The sequence below is a fragment of the Gossypium hirsutum genome, chromosome D02, assembly GCF_007990345.1.
Source record: "Gossypium hirsutum isolate 1008001.06 chromosome D02, Gossypium_hirsutum_v2.1, whole genome shotgun sequence".
Classification (NCBI taxonomy): Eukaryota; Viridiplantae; Streptophyta; class Magnoliopsida; order Malvales; family Malvaceae; genus Gossypium; species Gossypium hirsutum.
The window spans coordinates 67,510,704-67,532,271 of NC_053438.1; the positions used below are offsets into that span (position 1 = coordinate 67,510,704).

Sequence of the window (21,568 nt, forward strand, 5' to 3'; positions counted from 1 at the left end):
TATTGTCGTTATCTCACCTTTAATAAAAACATTTTGTCTTCTTAACGTAAATCCTTGAAATTTCCTTTTTCTCCTTTTATCTTTTCCATTTTAAAAACTAAAATATTAGTAAATTAAAAATTATATATATTTAATTTTATAAAGGTATAATAATAAATTTAACCCTCATTATTTATATCTTTTATCAATTTAACTTTTTCACTAAATTTCATTATTAATCTTTTACAAAGATTCAAATTTTTTTTATAAAAATGAAAGTAGTAACTAAAGTATTAAATTTTAACAATATTGATGTGGGAGTCTGCATAGTAATCTTATATGCTACGTCAATAAATAATTTAAAAATTAAGAGAAATCCAAAAAAATATCATAGAAAGCTCGTAAAAATTTTAAAAAAATATGTTTAAAAATACAATGTTTTAGTTGATATTTCTGTTTTAAAAAATAATAGTCAACTCTCTTTGAAAGATTAATGGTTAAAATTGACTCATTTATAAGGTTGAGGGTCAAATTTAAATTAGAAAAAAAATAAAGATAAAATTGATAAAATATATAAACATTAAGGGCTAAATCTAGCATTATACCTTTTTCTTTGAATTTTTGGATACATGTTAACCTTTTTTTCACCGGTTAAATTAAGTTATTATTTTGTGTAAATATACAAATATATGGAAGTTTTAGATTTGTAAATAATATAAATAGAGTGTAGGACTTTATTTACATATCAGTGTTGTGCCGGAGGGGTGAGAGAGTGCTCGGTGGAATTTTGAGATCTGTTCTTGGAATCCATCCGAGCGCCAAGCTTCAGTTTTTGAACTCCGAAAATGGATTCACTGAAGAAACAATCATCAGCCGTATCCGATGTGGGAGCTTGGGCTATGAACGTTGTCAGTTCCGTTGGCCTTATTATGGCCAACAAGCAGCTCATGTCCCCTGCCGGTTATGCCTTCGTCTTTGGTCAGTTCCGCTTCGTCTACTTCAACTTCCTTTACTTTTCAACCCAATTGTTGTTATATCCTTAACATTTTGCCTTTGTTCGTCTCAGATCTGGAATCTTTTCTACTTTCTCAGCCTCAATTTCCCCCCTTCTTCTCACCATTCACTGCTTTCGGAGTTTTCTTTTTCTTGTTGTTTTAAATCTCTGGCAGATCCCTTGGAATTTCTCAATTTTTTATTCTGGGTAAAAATGGATTTGTTGTTTACTGGAAAGAAAAAAAAGTAGCTGAAGTTCAATTTTGCTTGCATTTCAAGGTTCTTGAAATTTAATTACTTCAGATTGGCTCCATTGATCCTTCTTTTTTCTTTTGTTTTCTAGCGTTGGTTTGTTTTAACTTCGGCCATGGATTATAGGACTGTAAAAGCAGATCTTCCCATACTTTGCTGCCTTAGTATGTAGGAACTAGTGGGTTGCTTATTGTTAACCTACTCCATCTCCTTTCATTACGATTGTGTATCCAGATCTTACAATCTTACATGTTTAAATTCCAGATCAATATGTTTTTTAAGTAATTCACGGAGAATCAAGTCCATGTTTCTGCTTTTGTAATCTTCTTTAGTTTGATCCCTTAAAATGGTTTGAAAGTTTGATGGGTTATGAGTTGAGAACTTGAAAGTTCTCTTTGTATTCTACCTTAAAGTTCAAATTTGATCTCTCACAATGAAATTAATAGATATGCTTCACCCAAATTTACCAAAAATCTCCGTAGTTCCATTTGTTTTCTTTTTGTATATTTGGCAATCTGGACTGGTTTAAATCAGAAAATATTTCTTGCATTTACAGCGACTACATTAACTGGATTCCACTTTTCTATGACTGCCTTAATCGGTTTGGTATCAAATGCTACGGGTAACTCAACAAGAAAAAAAGTTCCTTTATGGGAGCTTCTTTGGTTCTCTGTCGTTGCCAATACTTCAATCACCGGGATGAACTTGAGCCTCATGCTGAATTCAGTTGGATTTTATCAGGTAAATGAAATGCATTACGATGTAGATTTCATATATTCTGGTCTGTCATTGTCATTGTCATTGCGATATAGATTTCGAAGCTAATCCTAATGTTTATCATTATGATATAGATTTCAAAGCTAAGTATGATTCCAGTTGTTTGTGTGATGGAATGGATACTACACAGCAAACACTATTCGGACAAAGTCAAGATTTCTGTCCTTGTCGTGGTGGTTGGTGTTGGTGTTTGTACAGTCACTGATGTAAAAGTTAATGCTCAAGGATTTATTTGTGCCTGTGTCGCTGTCCTGTCTACCTCGTTACAGCAAATTGTAAGCATTCCTCATTTCTCCAATTTTTTTTTTTCAGCTTGAGAGCTTTTTTAGTTTGTTCCTTCAGTCACCTTACGATGCATAAGCCTTCAAATCATCATTACAATTTATGTCTAATAAATGCAGATATTTGGAAACCTTGTTTTTCATTTTAGTTTGGTTATTTAAAGCATCGATAGCATGCGTCAACTGCTCTTATGCCATCATGTCTGTTTCCTGCCGCAGCTGTAGTGATCTAGATTCTAGACCCTTCTATGTAACTCATATGAGAAGAATATTAGATGCTTAAGTTCATTCCAACCTACAACCTCCAAGGGTCTGGCTAGCATGCATGCCATTTGAGCTAACATTCAATTGGCAGTTGAGTGATTATGTTAGAGACCTGTAGGCTATGGCTTGAACAATAAGCAGCAACTTCCAGAGAATTGGATTATATTTATCAAGCATTTAGTTAATTTGATTTGTACCCTTTTAAGGTTTTATCAATTTAGATATATTTAATAACGAGTTTCAGATCCTTTCTAGCCATTTATCAACCATGCTTTTGTTGGAACAGTCAATTGGCTCCCTACAAAAGAAGTACTCGATAGGCTCATTTGAATTGCTCAGTCAAACAGCTCCAATCCAAGCTCTGTCTCTTTTGTTGTTTGGTCCCTTTGTTGATTACTACCTCACTGGCAAATTACTAGCAAGTTACAAGTTCTCCTCAGCTGCATTTGTAAGTACCTCGTCTCACCAAAGCACTGCAAAACCATTTTCGCACGAACACACACGCATATATATATGCAGAAACACTTTATGGTGCTAAGACTTGTGAGGAAAAATACTGATGGTTGGGTACAACGTGCAGTTTTTCATACTACTATCGTGCTCGTTAGCGGTATTTTGCAATATAAGTCAGTATCTTTGCATCGGACGATTCTCCGCCACATCTTTCCAAGTCCTAGGCCACATGAAAACGGTTTGTGTATTGATATTGGGATGGCTACTCTTTGATTCGGAGCTGACACTGAAAAATATACTCGGGATGGCGATTGCCATCCTCGGCATGGTAGTCTACAGTTGGGCTGTTGAAGCTGATAAACAAACGGAATCCAAGGTTTCACCACTCCCCAAGGAAGCTTCTGAAGAAAATGTTGAATTGTTAAAACAACAACAGCAATCGGACGGTTCTCCGCTCAAGGACGTTGAGCTCGGCAAATCTCAGCCTTAGATTTGTATGTTCTTCATTTTTTTTTTGTTTCTTTTTCAAAAATTGATTTGTTTAATGTTTTAAGCTCTTGGAATTGGCTGTACAAATTTTAAAAGTTTACTAATTTTTTTCCTACGTTTTCTTTTTAATATTTCATTGTAGTAAAGTCATTCCAGGATAAGCTATTTTCTGATTGAAAAAGAAGAAGAAGAAATTGTTATCTTAGTGTGATGATTTATTACTTTATTTTTAATTCTAAATTAAATTAATTTATAATTTGTTATAAAAATGGTAAGATAAGCGGGAAAAAAGAAGTAATTAAAGTGCATAATTTAAGGTTGTTTGATGACATCAGTATCGTGATTCGTGGGGTGACAAAACTCCTATTGCGTGATAAAACTGTAATGAAGTAGCCATTCTTTTTTTTTACCTCATCTGTATGGATCACGTGATCTTTAAATGAGTGGAAGCATCAGTTATTTACTTGTACCCATGATGGCCAGTTAAAAAGAAAATCGAATTAATAGAATGGAATTATTCAAATTTTTCGAGTTAATTTAAGTAAATAATTCTAGTTTCGAGTTTAAGGTTAATTTTATAATTTGAATAATTTAAATAACAAATTAGCTTTAGTCCTTATTAAAAAGAATTTTAAAATTATTTTTAAAATTCCAAAATTTATCTTTTTTTAAAAAACTTAAAGAATATATATAGAAAATTCAAAATTCAATTTTTTTTCTAAAATAATAATTTTGGAGACTTAAATAAGTTAATTAATGATTCAAGTTTATCATACTAAAACATCTTCTTCTTTCTTATTTTGCATTGAATTTTTTTAAAATATATATGGTTTCAAATTTATGTGCTCTAACATGTAATTAATTATACTCTAACAAGATTTTAATTTGATATGTTTAAATTTTTAATTTCACTCAATTCGATTCGACTTGACTTTAACTTCATTTCACTCGACTCGATTAAAAAAATCAAATAGAATTAAGATGATAAAATATATGACTCATCACTTCAATTAACTCAAAATTTTTTAACTCGATTCAATTCGATTGAACATTCACCTCTAATGACGAGATTAATTATTGTTAATTAATTAATTGTATGCATACCAAAAATAAATAAGCAGCAAAATGATTCCATCCTTTTAGAAAAACATTGTAGCATTTGCTCAAATACCATGCCTTTTAAATTCCTTCTACAACTACATGGATGATGGTAAACCATTTAGCAATCTTTGTATCATATTATGGTTTATTTATTGGAAAATGTAAAATTAATCTTTATATATTAAATAAATTCATCCTTATACGTTAAATAAAACACCAAAATAATCTTATTAAATTTGTCTTTAAAGGTTTTCTTTGGATTTATATAGATAAGTAATGATAATAAATTTAAATTTTAATATTTACATTTTTATTTAATTTGGTCCTTACTCCTTACTTTTTTATTTATAAATTAACCAAACTAACCCTCTACTTTTCATTGTCAGCATCGCAATAATTTATCTTATATGCCATATTAGAAAATAAATAATTACTAGAATAAAAATATTCAAAAAATATAAAGAATTGTAAAAGTTAAAAAAATAAAATGCAAAAAAAAAACACTCTTATATCCTCTCTTTGTAGAGCTCTATAAAGAGTAGAGGTGGCAATCGGGGAGTAAGAGTGAGTTAGGATCTGGTTATTTTGGGTTAGGGTTTTATTGGGTTCGGATTCTTTCGAGTTCAAGATTTTTTATGTTCAAATTTTTTTAAGTTTGGATTTTTTCAAATTCGAGCCTTTTCAGATTGGGGTTATTTTAAGTTTAGTCTCGGGTTTGGGTTTGTTTTACATTCAATGTAATTATATGTTTTAAGTATAAAAATTTTAATTTAAATTTTTTTAACTATAAAAAATTAATTGTTCGGACTAACAAAAGTTTAAACTCTAATTCTTGAAAAAAAACTCTAATTTTTTTCTTTTTGATAACATAAAAGTTTAAACTCTAATGTAGGTTGTTCATGGGTTGGACTATACATTCATGTTTTAAGACTCGCTCAAAATTTGAAAGGATTTGATATTAGGCTTGAAAAATAAACTTGGGCAAAAAAACTAGACCCGTTTAAAATATAGGTCGAACTTGGGCTTAAACATTCAAAACCCGAGCCTAGCATGTTTTTAAGTTTATAATACTCTATATTATATTATTTTTATATATATTATGTAATTTATAACACATTAAAAGAATAAACTTATACTAAATATATAATACAATTCTAATGTAAACATTAAAATAAGGTTAAGATGGCTATATAAACATTTTCAATAAATAAAATTATTAAATATTAAAATGATATAATATAAATATTTTTTTAAAAAAGATTAAAAATATATGGGTGAGGCTAAAGTAAGCTCATCATGCTTATATCCGACCGGATCCATAAGCTCTAAATGTAGCCTTTATTTTTTATAATTTCTCTAATTGTTTTATCAATAGTTGAAACAAAATATGTTACTTGATAATATATAAATATTTCTTAGATGTAAATCATCTAAATTAATAATTAAATTGTTAAATATAAGTTTATATTCCAAAAATTAGAAGTTAAATACAATCACAAGTAGTTAAAAGAAGAACATCAAAAATATGTACTTATATCATAGAGCTTTTGGTGTTTGTGTAATAGTGGTAAATTCATTTTCTTAAAAAATTATCATTTCATTCGGGTAAGTATTTGGTACACTGACAATGTATTTTTTTATTCGGAAAACATTCTTAAAAATTTAATTTGTTTTTTAAAAATATCTAATTTTTTAATATTTTAATATACTCCTAAAAGACACTTGTCAACTCCTAACCTTGTTTGTGGAGTTTAAAAACTTCACTCGACAATTTACCAAACATTTTCCCTTTTATTATATATAAAATAAATTATTAAAAAAATTGAATAAAACTAATAATTAAAGCTTTTACAAAAATATTTAATTGTTTGATTTTTTTTATTACTAAATTTAATTTTTTTCAAGTCGTGTTCTTGAGCTCAGACCCATTTTACCACCTCTAATAAATAGGAATAAAATGTCTGGAAAATGCCAACCCTCAAAACTATTTGGAACCCAATTTCTTTTTGGCCATTGTATTTGCACCATGTTTAATATATTCAATATTATGAACATAAGTTTTTTTATTCTCAACGTACAATTTATTGACAAAAAAAATATCATACTAAAATTGGTAAAAAATGTCATGTGATATTTGTATTATGTGTTAAATTGAATTTTATTTCTTTTATTAAAAAATTAAATAAATTAGTCTTTATATATTATATCAAAGCGCAAATTGATATTTTTTGTTGAAAATTTCATTTATTTTTACCCTTAAAAATAGTATGGTTGATAGAATAGCTAAATAGTGACACCTATTACGTTATGAGTACTTTATGTTAATATACAGTAACCATTTTTAACTATAAAAATGGATAAAATTTTTAACAAAAAAAAACCAACTTATTTTTTTGATCTAAAGTATAAAAATTATTTTACCCATTTTTTTAATAGAAGAGGCAAAATGCAATCTAATAAAAAAACTTTTATGATATTTTTACCTATGATAATAAAAATTAATATGATTATTTAAAAACTGCATTTTTATTATTTTATAATTATTTCTTGGATTTTATAAAAAATGTAATTTTATTTATATTTTTAACTCTAAAAACACATTTTTTTTTTATAAATTTTAAATTACTTACTCATGTCACCTATAACATAAAGTAGTGTGACCTTCCCAATGTGCCCTAAACGTCATGTAAAAATGAAGTTAAATATATTATTATATTTTACATGTAAAACATTAAAATGATGACTTTACAAAAAATTATTTTGCTGTTAATGCAATACGAGATATAATATAAAATCCGCTATAGTACTTTAACCTGCATTTACCATAATAGTAAACAATACATAAACTGTCAAATTCAGGATATATTTCTAACACAAGTATGTTACAATGTTCTTTTCTTTGCTTTTATATTCGCTTGGAGGGCCTTTAAATATGTACTTCAAACAAAAATAGAAAGAAAAAAAAAACTAAGCCAAAGCAACAGAGTGCTGCTACTAATCTAAAACCTTTTTGACACAACTTAAGAGAGGCTTAGAATATATATATATATATATAAATCAAAACCGTTTTGGGTTTTCATAGACTTGCATAAATTTGGACCGATCAATTAACATAATATCTTATAATGTTTGATAAAATGCAAATGCAGAGAGGATGTTTGCTTTGGACTTTGGATAGTTTTCTCACTCAACTTTCACAGTTGGTACATCAATAGGCATTGGACTGACATCTACACCCTGCAAAAAACACAGTACCAAGGCAACTTTTCAAAGCTGTAATATCGGTTTCTGAATGTGGTTGCGTTATAAATGATGTGCTTGGACTCGGACTCGGGTATGTTTCAAATATGAGTATGTGTGTGATATAGGTTCAATCAATATTCTTTTCTAAGTTTTTTCATATGATATATGGGTGTTACAGGCGGATACTACATAGGATACAAGGGAAAAAGAGTGTTTTCATCCTGCTGCTATTATATTTTTCGAAAGTTCGTATTTGTACTTACAGTTTCATTGGTTGCAGTATCAAATCCTCTAGTTTGTTCAATTGTTTCTATTTGAACCTCCTAAGAGAATATAAGCAATAATAAAAATTTTCTTTTCGCAAAATAAATGAATCACGTCATAAATGCCCTAAACCACACAATAAAAAAGAAATCCGATATCATACCATAGAGCATACTGGATCTCTCGTCTCTGGTTCGATCACTTCTCTCTTTACTCTACTTGGAATGATGAGCTTACTGAATAATTGTGATGAGTGACGAAAATACAACACAATCAGAAACAGTAAGGGGTGCAAAACATGGAGAGAAAAAAGAAAGGAAAGATAAATACCGGTCCTCATCAATATCCATGTCCGAATCAGAGTTCCATCTCTCATCTCCATCATCCTGATCTTCATCAGCCTGAATATTTTATTATGATTCAAAAAGTAAACAAGTATAAGAACAAAGTTGATACTGAGACTAATATGTAGCTTCGAGTAAATGCAAGAAATGTGTCAATGCAAACTACCACCAGTTGCATTACACGGGCAGAATGTGATTTCTGCTCCAAAAATATGTATAGCACATAATTTTTCCTCTTATCTATCTTTGGGATAAGATAAATCCGTAATAGATATTTATTATTTAACAATCAAGGAACCGAAAAAGGAAAAAAAGATTTACTGAGTAAAATGTGCAATGCCAACCATGGACACATAAAAGCACATGCAATTATGGAAAAAAAAATGAAAGCTTAGAACGGAAAATGTTGTAAATTTCCAGGGTAGATACCGGATGCAAACGAAAGGTAGGGCAAAATTCAAGAAGTAGCGCCAGAACACACCTCAGGAAGCTCGGTGTCAGGTTCTCGTTCTTGAAACTGGACACTTGGTGCATGCTCAAGCTTCGAGAGATTGTCAAGTAGTTTATTGCGTATTTCTAGGAGTAACTGGCGTGAATTCTTGTTTTCCATGTTACTAGGGGAAACGTGAAGATTATAATCAGGACCAAAATACTCGTAATACTCGTGTTGAGGCATCTTGTCGTCAACTTCAACTCCAAGTGCAACTCCTGTCTGCTCACATTGACATTGATATAAATAAAGTAGTCCATCACAAACAAATTACAAATAGTTCTTCCATGTTTCGAAAAGCATAATACGGTCAAAGTAGAAAAAATGAACCAATTTAAGTACTGTGTCATGAAATATACAATAAAGTTCTTTAGAAATGTGTATCTGACTTGAGAAGCTGAAAGGACGGATGGCATACAATAAATTTAACGCTGGTGTCTTATACCTTCCAAAGAAATAATTACCTCTTATCATTTCAAAATCCGAAAAACTATAAGGGTTTTCTTTTTTTAAATAGGGATTAAGAAGAATAAAAACAATTAAGCACTATGATTTGGACATCTTTGAACTTAAACAACATGGAGAAAGGAAGAAAGGAAAGGGTAAGGGGAGGGGGAGAGACATGTTGATTGTTGACCTAAATGTCACCTTTACTGTGTATTAATATTTGATAAAAATCAGCAGACCAATCCTTTAAACCGATTAGTATATATTAATCACTTGAAAATGTGATAGGTCAGCTACCTCATAGCACCAACAGCGAGCAACATTCCGAATGGTATAGCCACCACCGCCTAGAAGCAACAATGGAACGTTAAATGATCTCATAAATTTAACGCACTCTGCATGGCCCTTGATTGAAAGATTGAAACACCCCAACCGATCTCCAGAAAGGGAGTCAGCACCACATTGAAGGACCACAGCCCCAGGCCTGAAAACTTCCATAACTTTACTGATAATTGGCTTAAACAAGTAATGATAACTCTCATCATCAATCCCATCATCCAAAGGAACGTTGAGGGAATAGTATTTCCCTTTGGAATATCCAATATCACGTATATCACCTGTACCAGGAAAATAATCCCCAAATTTATGAAATGAAACGGTCATGACCCTGTCAGTTGTATAGAATGCTTCCTCCACACCATCTCCATGGTGGATATCAATATCAACGTATAGAACACGCTGTAACAAAGAGAAAGGAAAAGCATTATCAATGACAGACAATTCGACATAAAATTGTTACTAGTGCAAAAACATAAATCTGTACACCCTAGGAGGAAATGCAAGAAATGAATAATTAAGCATTTATATTTATTATTCCGTGCCTACTATAGCATCCCTCTTCAATGGTTGCCAGTTGTCAACAGCACATCTAAGTTGCAATTAATACAATATTGCAAGACAAATTGCAAAAAAGGCAACACAAATCACATTGGCCTGGATAAGATTGGTACAAGCGGATTGTTTTCACGCATGAAGAGTTCACTCATGTACCAAAAGAAAAAGTCTAAATCAGTGAAGAAAAGCTAGATAGATAATAAGGAATTACGGTACCAAATACATACCTGATGCTGCTTAAGAAGTTCCAGAATTGCAAGGACAATATCATTGACATAGCAAAACCCTGAAGCCTCGCACTTCTTTGCATGATGCAAGCCACCAGCCCAATTAATGGCAATGTCACAGAAACCATGGTTTAGTTTAACAGCACCACCAATAGACCCACCTGCATATGTTTGGCAGAAGGAGAAAAGGCCATCGAAGACAGGACAATCCTCACCAACATTAAAGCGCTTGAGCTGCCTGAGCTGATCTTGCTGTGTTTCAGGGGTTACGTTGTGGAGAAAGTTCACGTAATCATCAGCATGGAAGCGGCAAAGATCCCGATCCCTGGCAGGGACAGGCTTGTGAACTTGCATATGCTGAAGCAGCCCATAGTGTGCTAAAAGGGCATGAGTCATTCGAATCCTGTGAGGCTTCATAGGATGACCTTGTCCATAATAGTAGTTCCCCACCTCAGGGTCATAGAAATAGAGCACCTTCCTCTTCACCCCATCAGGCCCCGAAGGTAACGAATTCCCTCCAGTTTCCATCAAATAATAAGGCTTCGAATGTTCGATTGAATCTAAGTTTACTCTCTTATATTCTTTTTCTTCTGCTCTCATGAAAAATCCTAATTAGATTTACTGATAAATCCACAAACTACACTCAATTGACATCTCAAAGACAAAGATTTGAAGAAGAACTAGGCTCATTCAACTCCATTCAAGCATATAAACATGTAAAGGTCACAAAATAAGAACCCAAACAATTATGAGATATACCAGGGAAGAATAAAAGAAAACTAAATTTACTAACTTTTCAGCAATAACAAATAAAATGAACAACGAATTACAGAACAGCGAAACAAAATTTGCTTCGTAAATCACAATCCAATCGCATTAAACTCACATATATACCCAGAATAAAGCCAGAACCTTTGATCATCACGATGAACATTGATGAACAAAACAAGCATATTTACAAACTGAACAAAGAGCAGAACAAAGGCATCCAAAGTTTCAAACAAACAAAAGCACATCAAGGAAGGGGAAAAAAAAGAAAAGAAAAAGCAAACTGGGAAATAAATGACAGTTAAAAAAAAAAAAGAAACAAAATCGATAGGCTTTCACAATATAACTTGGAACCAAAGAAATCAACCATTTTAAAAATGAAACCCAGAACGTAAAGAACGTTATTTTTACCTGCAGAAGAGAAATTAAAAGGGTTCTTTTCTTTACCTACGTTGATTCAGAACAACGTTTCCGGTTGCTGAATGGGTTAAGCACAAAGAAAATGAAAAGCAAATCAATGAGCAGCAGTAGGGAGATTTTGACGAAGGCAGCAATGGCCGTTTAAAGTTTAGATGGTTTTTATTTATTTCATGCGGAACGGTCCAAGATAAAACGGTTCGAAAAGGATTGGGATGTAATTTCTAGAAAGTTTGATGCGCTGGAACCAAAAAATATCAAGGATTATTACGTCCTTAAAATCCTTGGATTATCTTTGTTTTATTTATTGGTTCTTCCCATATTCTCTCTCTAGGGCTAACCAGATTTTTAAATAAAAACGTATATATTAGATTTTTTTTAATAATCCAATTATAAGCTCTAATAATATTTGCTTTCTAAGCTTATGTCTAAAATTATTCATAGCTCCTCCTCAACTATAAGAGTGTTAGAGTTGTGTGACTTAAATTTCTATTAAAAATAAAATACAAACGCCAGTGTAAATATAAACGTATTTGTCTCTTCTCTTGTATTCATTCAAATTCGACATAATAAATTTTCTTCTTCTCAATTCGTAATTTTTTTCTCGAAAGGATTTCCACGTCAAATTTTATGTGTTCTATTTTTCTCTTTCTTTGTGATTCATTGTCATTATCAATGTTGCAAATTTCACAATAGTAATATACAATTTTAGTATATGCTTTTTTTTGTACTTTTTATGTTCATTTTATGGTGTATGTTTGGAGTTCATAATTGCCCCTCCCAACAATATTATCTCCAATGTTTGAACCCTATTTTACCCTTTAGAGTACTATATGATATAGAATGAAAGCAAAATAATGATAGAATTCAAGTTGATTTACTCAAAAAGGAAAGATTTAGATATGACCTGAAAGGAAAAAACCAAATCAATTTAAAAAATAATAAAGGAAATAAAAAAATTTTAAAAAATAAAGAATAAATATTTAAAAGAATAACTAAATAACAAAAAAGATAGATTAAAACAAAATGAAAGATGAAACAATAAATCGTTAGATATGATGGATAAAAGGATAAATGTCCAATTGAACCTTTGAGATATAAATCCCAACAAATTTAATTAATGACTCTAATCAACCCTCTAAGAAATAATCTTTGGCAAATTGAACCACTAAGAAATAATATTTGGCAAATTGAAATGTGAAGAATGAATTTTTACGACTCATTGAAAAAATCGAGAAAAAATTATTCTAAAAATCACAAGAAAGAAATCTTGCACAAAGAAACAAACTTTCAGAGTTGAAAACTTTATTAATGAAAATAATTGTGTTCTTAATATATAATGAAGAAGCCTTTATATAGGCTAACTAAGTACATTCAAATAAAACTCTAGAGTATACTAAAACTCTAATTACTCTAAACAAAAACTAGTTTTAAACAAAACTTTTTTAGTAACATAAAACTTCTAAATAACTTAAAATACTTAATAATTATAAAAAATTTTATTAAAAAATAATAAAATAATAAGAGCTAATAAATACAATATTAGACCCATATATAATAAAAATTAAGCTCAAAACTTGAATCCAATTTGATTTAAACTCGAGTTAAAGTCTAAAACTCATAATTCCCGTCATAATCTTGTCTAGAAATTCTGCTCGCGCAGTTTTCACTAAAACGGTCGTAACTTGAGCTCTTAGACCTGAAATTGAGTGATTCAAAGTGCGTTTCGAAGATAAGAGATAGATCTTTAAACTCCATGAGACATTTCAACCTAAAAATGTCTGGATTCCATTAAAAAAATTGTCGTAAGTCTGTTGATTTCTCAAACTTGAAAATTGACAGTTTCAATGAATGAAATTTAATAAATTTCACTCCATTCATGCATGTATCACTATATATCTTACCATTACATCCAACACTTATCAGTATATATTAAATTTCCTTTTAAAAAAAATTTGATTTGATTTTACCACCGACACAATTCATTATATATAAAAACTTTTAAAAAAAATTCAATTGAAAAATAAAAAATGTCAAAAAAAAGGTTCATTTATATATATAGATAATTTATTTGAAAAAAGAAATATGGTTAATTTGATTCAATTCCCGATTTGTATATATGTGTGATATATTTAAATTTGAAAAAATTTAGTACACTATCAATAAAGTTTTTAAACTCCACAAGTAGAGTCAGGGGGTTGATAAGTGTTTTACAAGAGTAGTAATTTATTAAAAAACATATATTTAAAAAGACACATATCAATTTTTAAATGTTGCTTGTAGAATAAAAAAAGTATAGTGTCAATGTACCAAATACTCACTCTATTTATATATATATGGTATAACAACTATAATGTATATAATTTTTATTATTGATTTTAAAATTTAATTGGTTTTAGTTTTTTTTTTTGTCGTTGTTGCTCATTTTATAGTTCATATTCGGAATTCTTGATTATCCCTCTCAACAATATCATCTTCAAAGTTCGAACTTAATTTACACTAGTGTTACACCCAACAAGGAATTTGATTTTAATTTTTTTTAAAAATTTTAAATGCACATATGTGAAGTAATAAGAGGTACCACTATTCAATGCATGACACCTAGAAACATGAATATAGGCTGATAACTGGATTGTGAACACTTTGTGCATCCACTCTGATAGCTGATACTGCACTAATGATGTCGGAGTAGGCATAAAATAAAAACCAATAACCCTCCTATTGTGCTCTCAATAGCCCTATAGGATACCTTAAACATCAGATTTCATTTGTTTGGTTTATTCTATTCTCCTCTTTCTCGTTTCCACGCTATGCATATCAAATATGGCAATGCCCGATGGCTTCAATTAAATAACGACAACCATAGCATGTGCTTATTTGCAGTACACAAAAAAGAAAAAAAACATTGGTCTCTGTTGATAGCACAAGTGAGTTCATGGTCCCTGTGTTCTTGTTTTTGTTCAAATTTTGGAAACTCGAAAAGTAAAAAAAGAACATAGAGAATTAACGAAAGTATAGATACATAGAGAACAGTTATGTCCTACCATGCCTATTATCTCTTGTTTTTCCCCACTCATGCATGCAAAGGTGAAGCTTCTTACTTGCTACAAGAAAATCCACGCCCTGCAATGGAGTCAATATGCTAAGTAATTCCTTCAAAGTGCTTAGCCTCATCTTATCAGCCTCCTGCAATATATTCGCCATAGAGCTCTCGTGTTCATCCAATGCATGATCTACTTCCCCACTAGTTTCACCCACTCGGCTCATCCTTTTAACAACAATGGCAATCGGCTGGTCTGCAATGTTCTCTTGCAACCCCGCCAACTTATTCGAAAGCTTCTCTTCTTCCTTAATCGTCTTCATGTGCAAATCGTTTATCATTCTCAGCTGTGCAGCCGAAATCTGCCCAAGGTTTCCTCTAACTAAGCCTTGGATGATTTCACTGAGCTGAAACTCCACTTGTGATCCACAGAGTGCATAAGTGAGTCGAATGTAAATTGAAGGTCTACAACCAGCTACCCAGAGCAACGATTTCTCCAAGGCAGTATTCCATGAAGGTGAAAACAAGCCAGAAATATCCAGGCGAGATAGTTGAGCTCTCTTGTCGATATACTCTTGGAAACTGTTGATAGACTTCTCAGTTAGTTGAGCACAAGTGGTCTCCGTTAAATCGTCTCCACCATTACCGCTCTGGTTAAGAGCTTGGAGAAGTTGGTTGAGTTCTTGTTCTTGAATAGCCATCCATTCGTGAAAACAACGTTGCAGGATTTGATCATCGCTAGCCATATCTCAACGCTAAATTGAAGCATATGAAGTAGCTTTTTTGGGTTTGTAGCTAATATGTTTAAGCGGTGAGCATATAACAACACAATTAACATGTGAAAAGGATCCAAAAGCTTACAAAAGAATGAACAGAGGGGATGTAAGTGTAGACTTCTGTGTGTTTCTTTAAAATCTCTTCTTTTTTCACCGGTTTTCATTATTGTTTTTTATTATTATATTTTGCATTTTGCATCGGTTATTCATTGTATTTGATACTTGAGGATTTTGGGGTGGTGATGGTCCAATGTGGGTTTCAAAATGTAGCAAGATTCCACGATGAACCAAATGGTTGTCATCGCTATAAAACGACACTAGTAATTGATGAGCTGTTCCATGTGATGTGAGTGAACCAGGAAACCTTTAATCACCCTCTACCCATATAACATCATTAATTTAATTATGATACATATGACGATTTTAACTAAGCTGTTGTATTGTAGCAACGAAGATGTAAATTTGAAAGCCTATAAATGCATTTTTTTCTCTAATGTTCTCTAATGCGGTTATAAAAAATCACATATTTAAGAAGCACATTCATATAACTAAATCTGATCATGAGTGTAGTTAGATCAATACAAAATTTTAAAATAATTTTTTAAACTCAAGTTCAACACAAAAAACATGTTTAAAATTTTACCCAAACCCGACCTAACCCACCCATATTAAACTTCTTTAACTTACTTTTATATAAAAACAACTTCAAAAAATATAATACATAAAAATATAATAAAAGAATGAATCAAAACTCAATTCGCACTCAATTCGCATCCTTCATTATAGACTAGGATCATGAATATCATTTCTATTTATTTTGCTGACTCTATTTATTTCAATTTCTCTTCCCTAAATTTACTCCTCTTAAACCCATCGTATAGAAACCTGCAGAAGTGTCAAAAGCTAGGAAATTAAAGAAAAAAAGAAAGTATAGACATCTAATTCAAGTTGAGCCAGGCCTAACCCCAATTCAAAAAAATCCTACTCAAGATCCAATCTGTTTAGAAAACAAACCTTATTTTTTGTCCAAACTCATTTTTCGAGTTTATATTTTTGTTCAAACCCTTACACTTTTTCAAATAGACCTTCAAACTTGACCAGGTGACTAGTAAAAACGAAGACAGACCCGAACTAAAAAGCGTCCACCCTTACCACCGGGATCAAGCCTCATAATTAATATTACCTCTTAGCCACTGTCAATATGAGATACCAATAAAAATATTAACTTCACAATGAAGAAAATTAACAATGCCGGTTGCATGTTACAGCCAACAAATGAACGGCTGAAACCCAAATGCATGACTGTATACATAATTAATATGATGATTATATGTGATCATTTCTACAAAAGGCTCCCGAATCTACATTCATAAACATACAATTAAGTTCTCAAACTAAAATCCAGAAAGAGTTCTCACAACAGATGAGACACCAAAACCAACCCCAATACAAATGGCAATCCGCAACCACTCTCGGTCATAACCTACTTTGTGGCCTGTGCAATTATATTGCTAATGGAACTGGCCTGCTCTTTCGCGGTCTCCACCAGTGAATCCTACAGTTCAACGAAACAATTCTCTCAGAAAATTGGAAGTTATGACACACGACATGGAGAACGGTTTAACAATGAAAAAATAAAAATTCTACCTGTGCAGCTATTAAACGTGCAACAGTTTTCTTGCTCGACTCTTGAAGTTCACCAGCAAGTAAGAGTTCATCCAATATATAATAGGCCTTCAATGTCAAATAGCATCAAAGAGTTAAGCAAAGACCTCATTTTAACATCTATGATCTCCTTCTGACAACAATGCTATTTACTTCCAAATACATTTGGAATGACCATTTATCATATAATTCATCTATAAGGGGGAAAAAAGAGATGAGCTACAAAATGGTAGACTCAAGTCTACATCAAAATTGCACATGTACCTCCTATTTTCAGAAACCACATTTTGTTCTAAAAATTTAAGCAATTATCAGAGTTCACAAGCAGACATAACACAAACAACTTGTGTTGATGACCAAAAAGACTGATGCAAACGCTAGTTCCTTGAATCATGGAGAAAACAGATTCCAAAACAAAAATGTATTAAATTTTTAGGGAAATAAGTAAGTGTTTAAAAAAAAAAAGCCTTTTCTCAGAGACATCAGATCCAGCAGTTCCCCATAGAAGAAGGCGAATTCCGACCAATAGAAATCTCAACTACATAATTCCTTTCCTCAAGCACATGGTTAACTTGCCACCACAAGGTTCACATTTTTGGGGGATTTATTTGGCAAGTACCCAGAATGAAAAATTATGGTGCCATGCTGGAAGAAGATGCACCCGAATCAATCAAATGATGGGCGTCAATTCAGCAAGATGCACATTAGGTGCTTCCTAAGGATACTTGAGACCGGAGAAAATCAAGAGACACACTGGTATAGGAGCAAGTATGGAGAATTTAAAGTTTACCGTTTACAATTTAAATAAATGCAAGAGGATATAGAATGGTATGTTAAAGAATGGGAAGAATGGAGCAGTAACGGAATTGGAGGATAATTGCTGCTAAAAATTACATGAATAAGAGCACTTTCAACATAAACTCAAGGATTTAGATGTAAATTGTTCTGGAAAAAAAAAAAGGAAAGATAACCCTAACAACAGGTACATGGAAAGCACAGTAACTGTACCTTATGGAAGTTGAAGATTAAATCCAATTCACAGACCTGTATAAAAAATTAATTCACAATCAGATAAAATATAGTGGAACAATAAGAAATCAACGAAAAGTCAATTTTTACTTCACTCACACTGCCAAAGTATCGATCAAGTATCTCAACAAAGTGATGAATGATTTCTAGAACCTCTAATTCGTTGTCATCCTGATCAATGCACATGCAGAAGTAAAGACTAGCATATCTGTGCATAATTTATCCAAACTCAGTTGATAAATCTCTGAAACAGTCAAGTACATTATTAATAAAACAAGTCTCACAGGCATATTGTAGTATAACCTTTTATAAACAACTTTAAATCCTCTCCAATCCACAAAATTACAGAGTTTTGGCCCTCTATTGAGAATCACCCCACCGAGCTCACGGATAACCTTCTCAAAATGCATTGTTATAAAGCATTAATATAATGAAGACAAAACCAGCTTCAAAAAAAGCACTAACAAAGTACTAAAGACAGAAAAGTGCACAAGATTCTTGTAATTTATAAAGAAATTTTCCTTTCAGTCAAACTATACAAAAATAATCAATTAAGTTATTCAAGTGTGCTAGCCATACCTTTGTTCTTTCCTTCTGAGAATAAGGAGAATACCATTTTGTCAACCTAACTTTCCCTTGTCGACTAATTAAAAGTACAAAGTGAATCTGAAACACAAAAGAGGCTCATAGGTTATAGATAACAGCACTACAATAAGTCAACAACCTAAAGATGAAGATTGATTCTAGGTTTCTAAGGTGAAATTAAACAATTGTAGATGATAAAAAAAAGGAATATATGTCACTGGGACAATCTGATCTCGAAATTAATACAATTTCATTTACTACGAGGGCCGGGAGTCATCTTACAATCAGAAACCATAAACGTAAGCTCCTTTTGTAATCTAAATGAATTTCTAGTTATAGAGCTTGATTAGTAAAATGAAGCTTTTGCCATCCTCTTAGCATGCTTCTTCATGGAAAATCTTTCAACAGCTAAAGTATAAAATATGACATTTTCTTTGTATTGAAAATAACTCTAAAGGGGGGGGGGGAGAAATACGATATCTTCTTTAATATGAATAATGTTACCCTGAAAATAAGGTTTTATCAAACAGAAAATTAAACAATTATAACATAGTAAAACTAGAAAAAAGGTCTTACTGTGACAATTAGAACCCAAAATTAATACAAATTCATGGTTTGCTAGCACTATGGGAGCCAGGAATCACCCTATAAAAAATGAGCTAAATCAACATAACGCCTGCAATCATAGCCAATCTTCAAGAAACTATAAATTCAAGCACCTTATGTGATCTATATGATTTTCTAGTTATAGCTTATAGAGTCCAATTAGTAACATGCAGCAGTGGCCATCTTCTAAGCATGCTTCTTTATGGAGATATGTTCAACATCTAAGTATATAAAGCATGACATTTTCTTCATATAAAAAAATAACTCTATCCGATGCCCTAAGAAAGGGGGAAAAGGCAATATGCTATCTTCAATGTGATTAATGTCTCACAGAAATGTGAAACCCTTAGAAAAATAAGGTTCTATCAAACAGAAAAATTATAGAAACAGCCAAAATTAAGTAGTCAAACTCGACTATCCCAAAATGCAAAGTATCCATTAAACAGAAATGCTTAAGTACGAATTAATATGATTAAAAATCAGAAGAAAAAAAAAGAAATAAGCTAGATCTAATAATTAAATCAGACGAACTATCAAAATGAATCAATTAAAGTGAACTATAACAGAAGATAAGCTAACGATAAAAAAAAAGAAAACATTTCAGCAGAAACAAGTTGCAGATCCAAAGATAAACGAGAAGGCGCAAAGCTTAGACTCAAACAACAGCATGACGAGGAATTTCATGATCATAACACAATAATAAAATTCAGGATCCGTAAAATTCAAAACCTAATCAGCGTCAATAAGCAAGAAAAAGCAGATCCATGTTTAGCGTTGGAAAAAAAGAAGAAGAAAAGATCGAAATAAGATCATAACCAATTCACCGAATAATCATAAATAAAAGGAGCAAAAATATGAGACAGAGAGATAGTTACCATCCTTGATAATAGCCGAAAGAAAAAGTCCAAATGAAAATCTGGATTCTCCGAAAGCACCGAAGCCAGGATCCCGATTCGGATTTCTGCTGCCGTTGCTGCGCTGCGATTTCTATATTTATATTTGGACAATTTAAAACCTTCATTAACAAAAAGTTCAACCGATTCGAAGCGGATCTGGTAAATTTGGGTTTGGGCTGGCTTAGATAATGGCTAGACCCAATATGAGAAGCAATGAGCGGCCTAACTTTTCACTGTGAAAAAAGTAGACCGGTTCACAGTCCAGGCCGGTTCACAAGACAATCTGAAATATTCTTTCAATATTAAAAGTTATTTATTTTTTATTGTTGAGATGGTTTTATATAAATATTACTTCGATTCAAAAAATATTAGTTTTTGATTGTAAAATAGACGAGTACATCAGTTATTATATAAAAAAATTATTTATGAAAAAAAATAAATTTTATAACTAAATTTAAATTTAAAATATTTTGACATGTATTCAATTTAAGTTATTATTTTTTAGTAAATTACTTCAAATTAAATACGGGATATAATTATTTTCAAAAAAATATTGAAAATATAATTAAATTCATGACTTTGGATATAAAGAGGAAATATATAATAAAACATACTATTAAATATAAAATGTTATAAATCTAAAAAAATACATTATATTGAGAACAATATGAAAATCAAGTTCAAACTCATAAAAAAATAATTAATTGAATGATCAATAATCATAACTTTCTTTTTAGGGTAAACTATTAAATTAGTCAATTTTGTTTACCTTAGGTTACATTTTAGTCACTTATGTTTGAAATGTTACGTTTTAGTCGCTTACATTAACGTGTTATAACATTTTAATCATTGATTTAAGAGGATATGATTTTAAGTGCGTTTAAATGCATACTATTTTCTGATTTAAAAATTTGAGAATTATGGATAATTAATAGAAATTGTACCAACAAAAAAAAAACCATAGTCCAAAAGATCGTGGATGAGTATCCAAAATCTATTGAAAAGAAGTGATAAAACTAGGTTTGATAAATAGTAATAGTTGCAAACTAAGTAAAAGAAAAAGAAAAAATTGCAAAACACCTTTAGAGTGTGATTGGGTGAAAAAGTAAAAGGATGGAAGAAAGTTGTCAAAAAGTGGAAATAAAATAAATTTTGAATGTGCTTCTTGGGAAGAAAAGTGAGATCGAGGAAAGAAAATAGGAGAGATAAACATTTTTCATCCTGATGCATAAAAATCAAATCTTCTAAATTTAAATGATAAAAGGAGAAAAAATGAGAGAGGGTGTAT

At 31.1% G+C, this 21,568-nt stretch overlaps 4 protein-coding genes across 10 annotated transcripts; 1 reads left to right on the plus strand and 3 right to left on the minus strand.

The window, feature by feature from the left end:
* Window positions 1-637: 637 nt before the first annotated feature.
* On the plus strand, window positions 638-3,693 carry LOC121214807 (UDP-rhamnose/UDP-galactose transporter 2). 2 transcript variants are annotated; one of them, XM_041089073.1, is made up of 5 exons: window positions 638-957; window positions 1,781-1,965; window positions 2,076-2,276; window positions 2,833-2,994; window positions 3,127-3,693. In XM_041089073.1, exons 1-5 carry the CDS (start codon window positions 825-827, stop codon window positions 3,487-3,489), a joined length of 1,044 nt encoding a protein of 347 aa, XP_040945007.1. In that variant the 5' UTR covers window positions 638-824; the 3' UTR covers window positions 3,490-3,693. The 2 variants fall into 2 exon arrangements, with proteins under 2 accessions (XP_040945007.1, XP_040945008.1); XM_041089074.1 differs by lacking the exon at window positions 638-957 and adding an exon at window positions 1,047-1,180.
* A 3,738-nt stretch (window positions 3,694-7,431) lies between these two features.
* Window positions 7,432-11,927, minus strand: LOC121214805 (histone deacetylase 19). 6 transcript variants are annotated; one of them, XM_041089069.1, is made up of 8 exons: window positions 11,718-11,862; window positions 10,499-11,088; window positions 9,675-10,115; window positions 8,922-9,152; window positions 8,427-8,497; window positions 8,260-8,332; window positions 8,096-8,155; window positions 7,432-7,826 (listed from the first exon to the last, which is right to left on the minus strand). In XM_041089069.1, the coding sequence occupies exons 2-8, from the start codon at window positions 11,024-11,026 to the stop codon at window positions 7,773-7,775; spliced, it is 1,458 nt and encodes a 485-aa protein (XP_040945003.1). In that variant the 5' UTR covers window positions 11,027-11,088; window positions 11,718-11,862; the 3' UTR covers window positions 7,432-7,772. The 6 variants fall into 6 exon arrangements, with proteins under 6 accessions (XP_040945003.1, XP_040945002.1, XP_040945001.1 ...); XM_041089068.1 differs by having other exon boundaries at window positions 11,714-11,862; XM_041089067.1 differs by having other exon boundaries at window positions 11,678-11,862.
* Window positions 11,928-14,300: 2,373 nt separating this feature from the next.
* LOC121214808 (protein DELAY OF GERMINATION 1) lies at window positions 14,301-16,533 on the minus strand. The gene has a single exon (XM_041089075.1). It carries the CDS (start codon window positions 15,467-15,469, stop codon window positions 14,717-14,719), a length of 753 nt encoding a protein of 250 aa, XP_040945009.1. The 5' UTR covers window positions 15,470-16,533; the 3' UTR covers window positions 14,301-14,716.
* Window positions 16,534-16,701: 168 nt separating this feature from the next.
* Window positions 16,702-20,474, minus strand: LOC107908992 (AP-1 complex subunit sigma-2). The gene is made up of 7 exons (XM_016836330.2): window positions 20,260-20,474; window positions 18,773-18,859; window positions 18,497-18,588; window positions 18,293-18,401; window positions 18,173-18,208; window positions 17,147-17,233; window positions 16,702-17,054 (listed from the first exon to the last, which is right to left on the minus strand). Exons 1-7 carry the CDS (start codon window positions 20,260-20,262, stop codon window positions 16,983-16,985), a joined length of 486 nt encoding a protein of 161 aa, XP_016691819.1. The 5' UTR covers window positions 20,263-20,474; the 3' UTR covers window positions 16,702-16,982.
* Window positions 20,475-21,568: the final 1,094 nt, after the last annotated feature.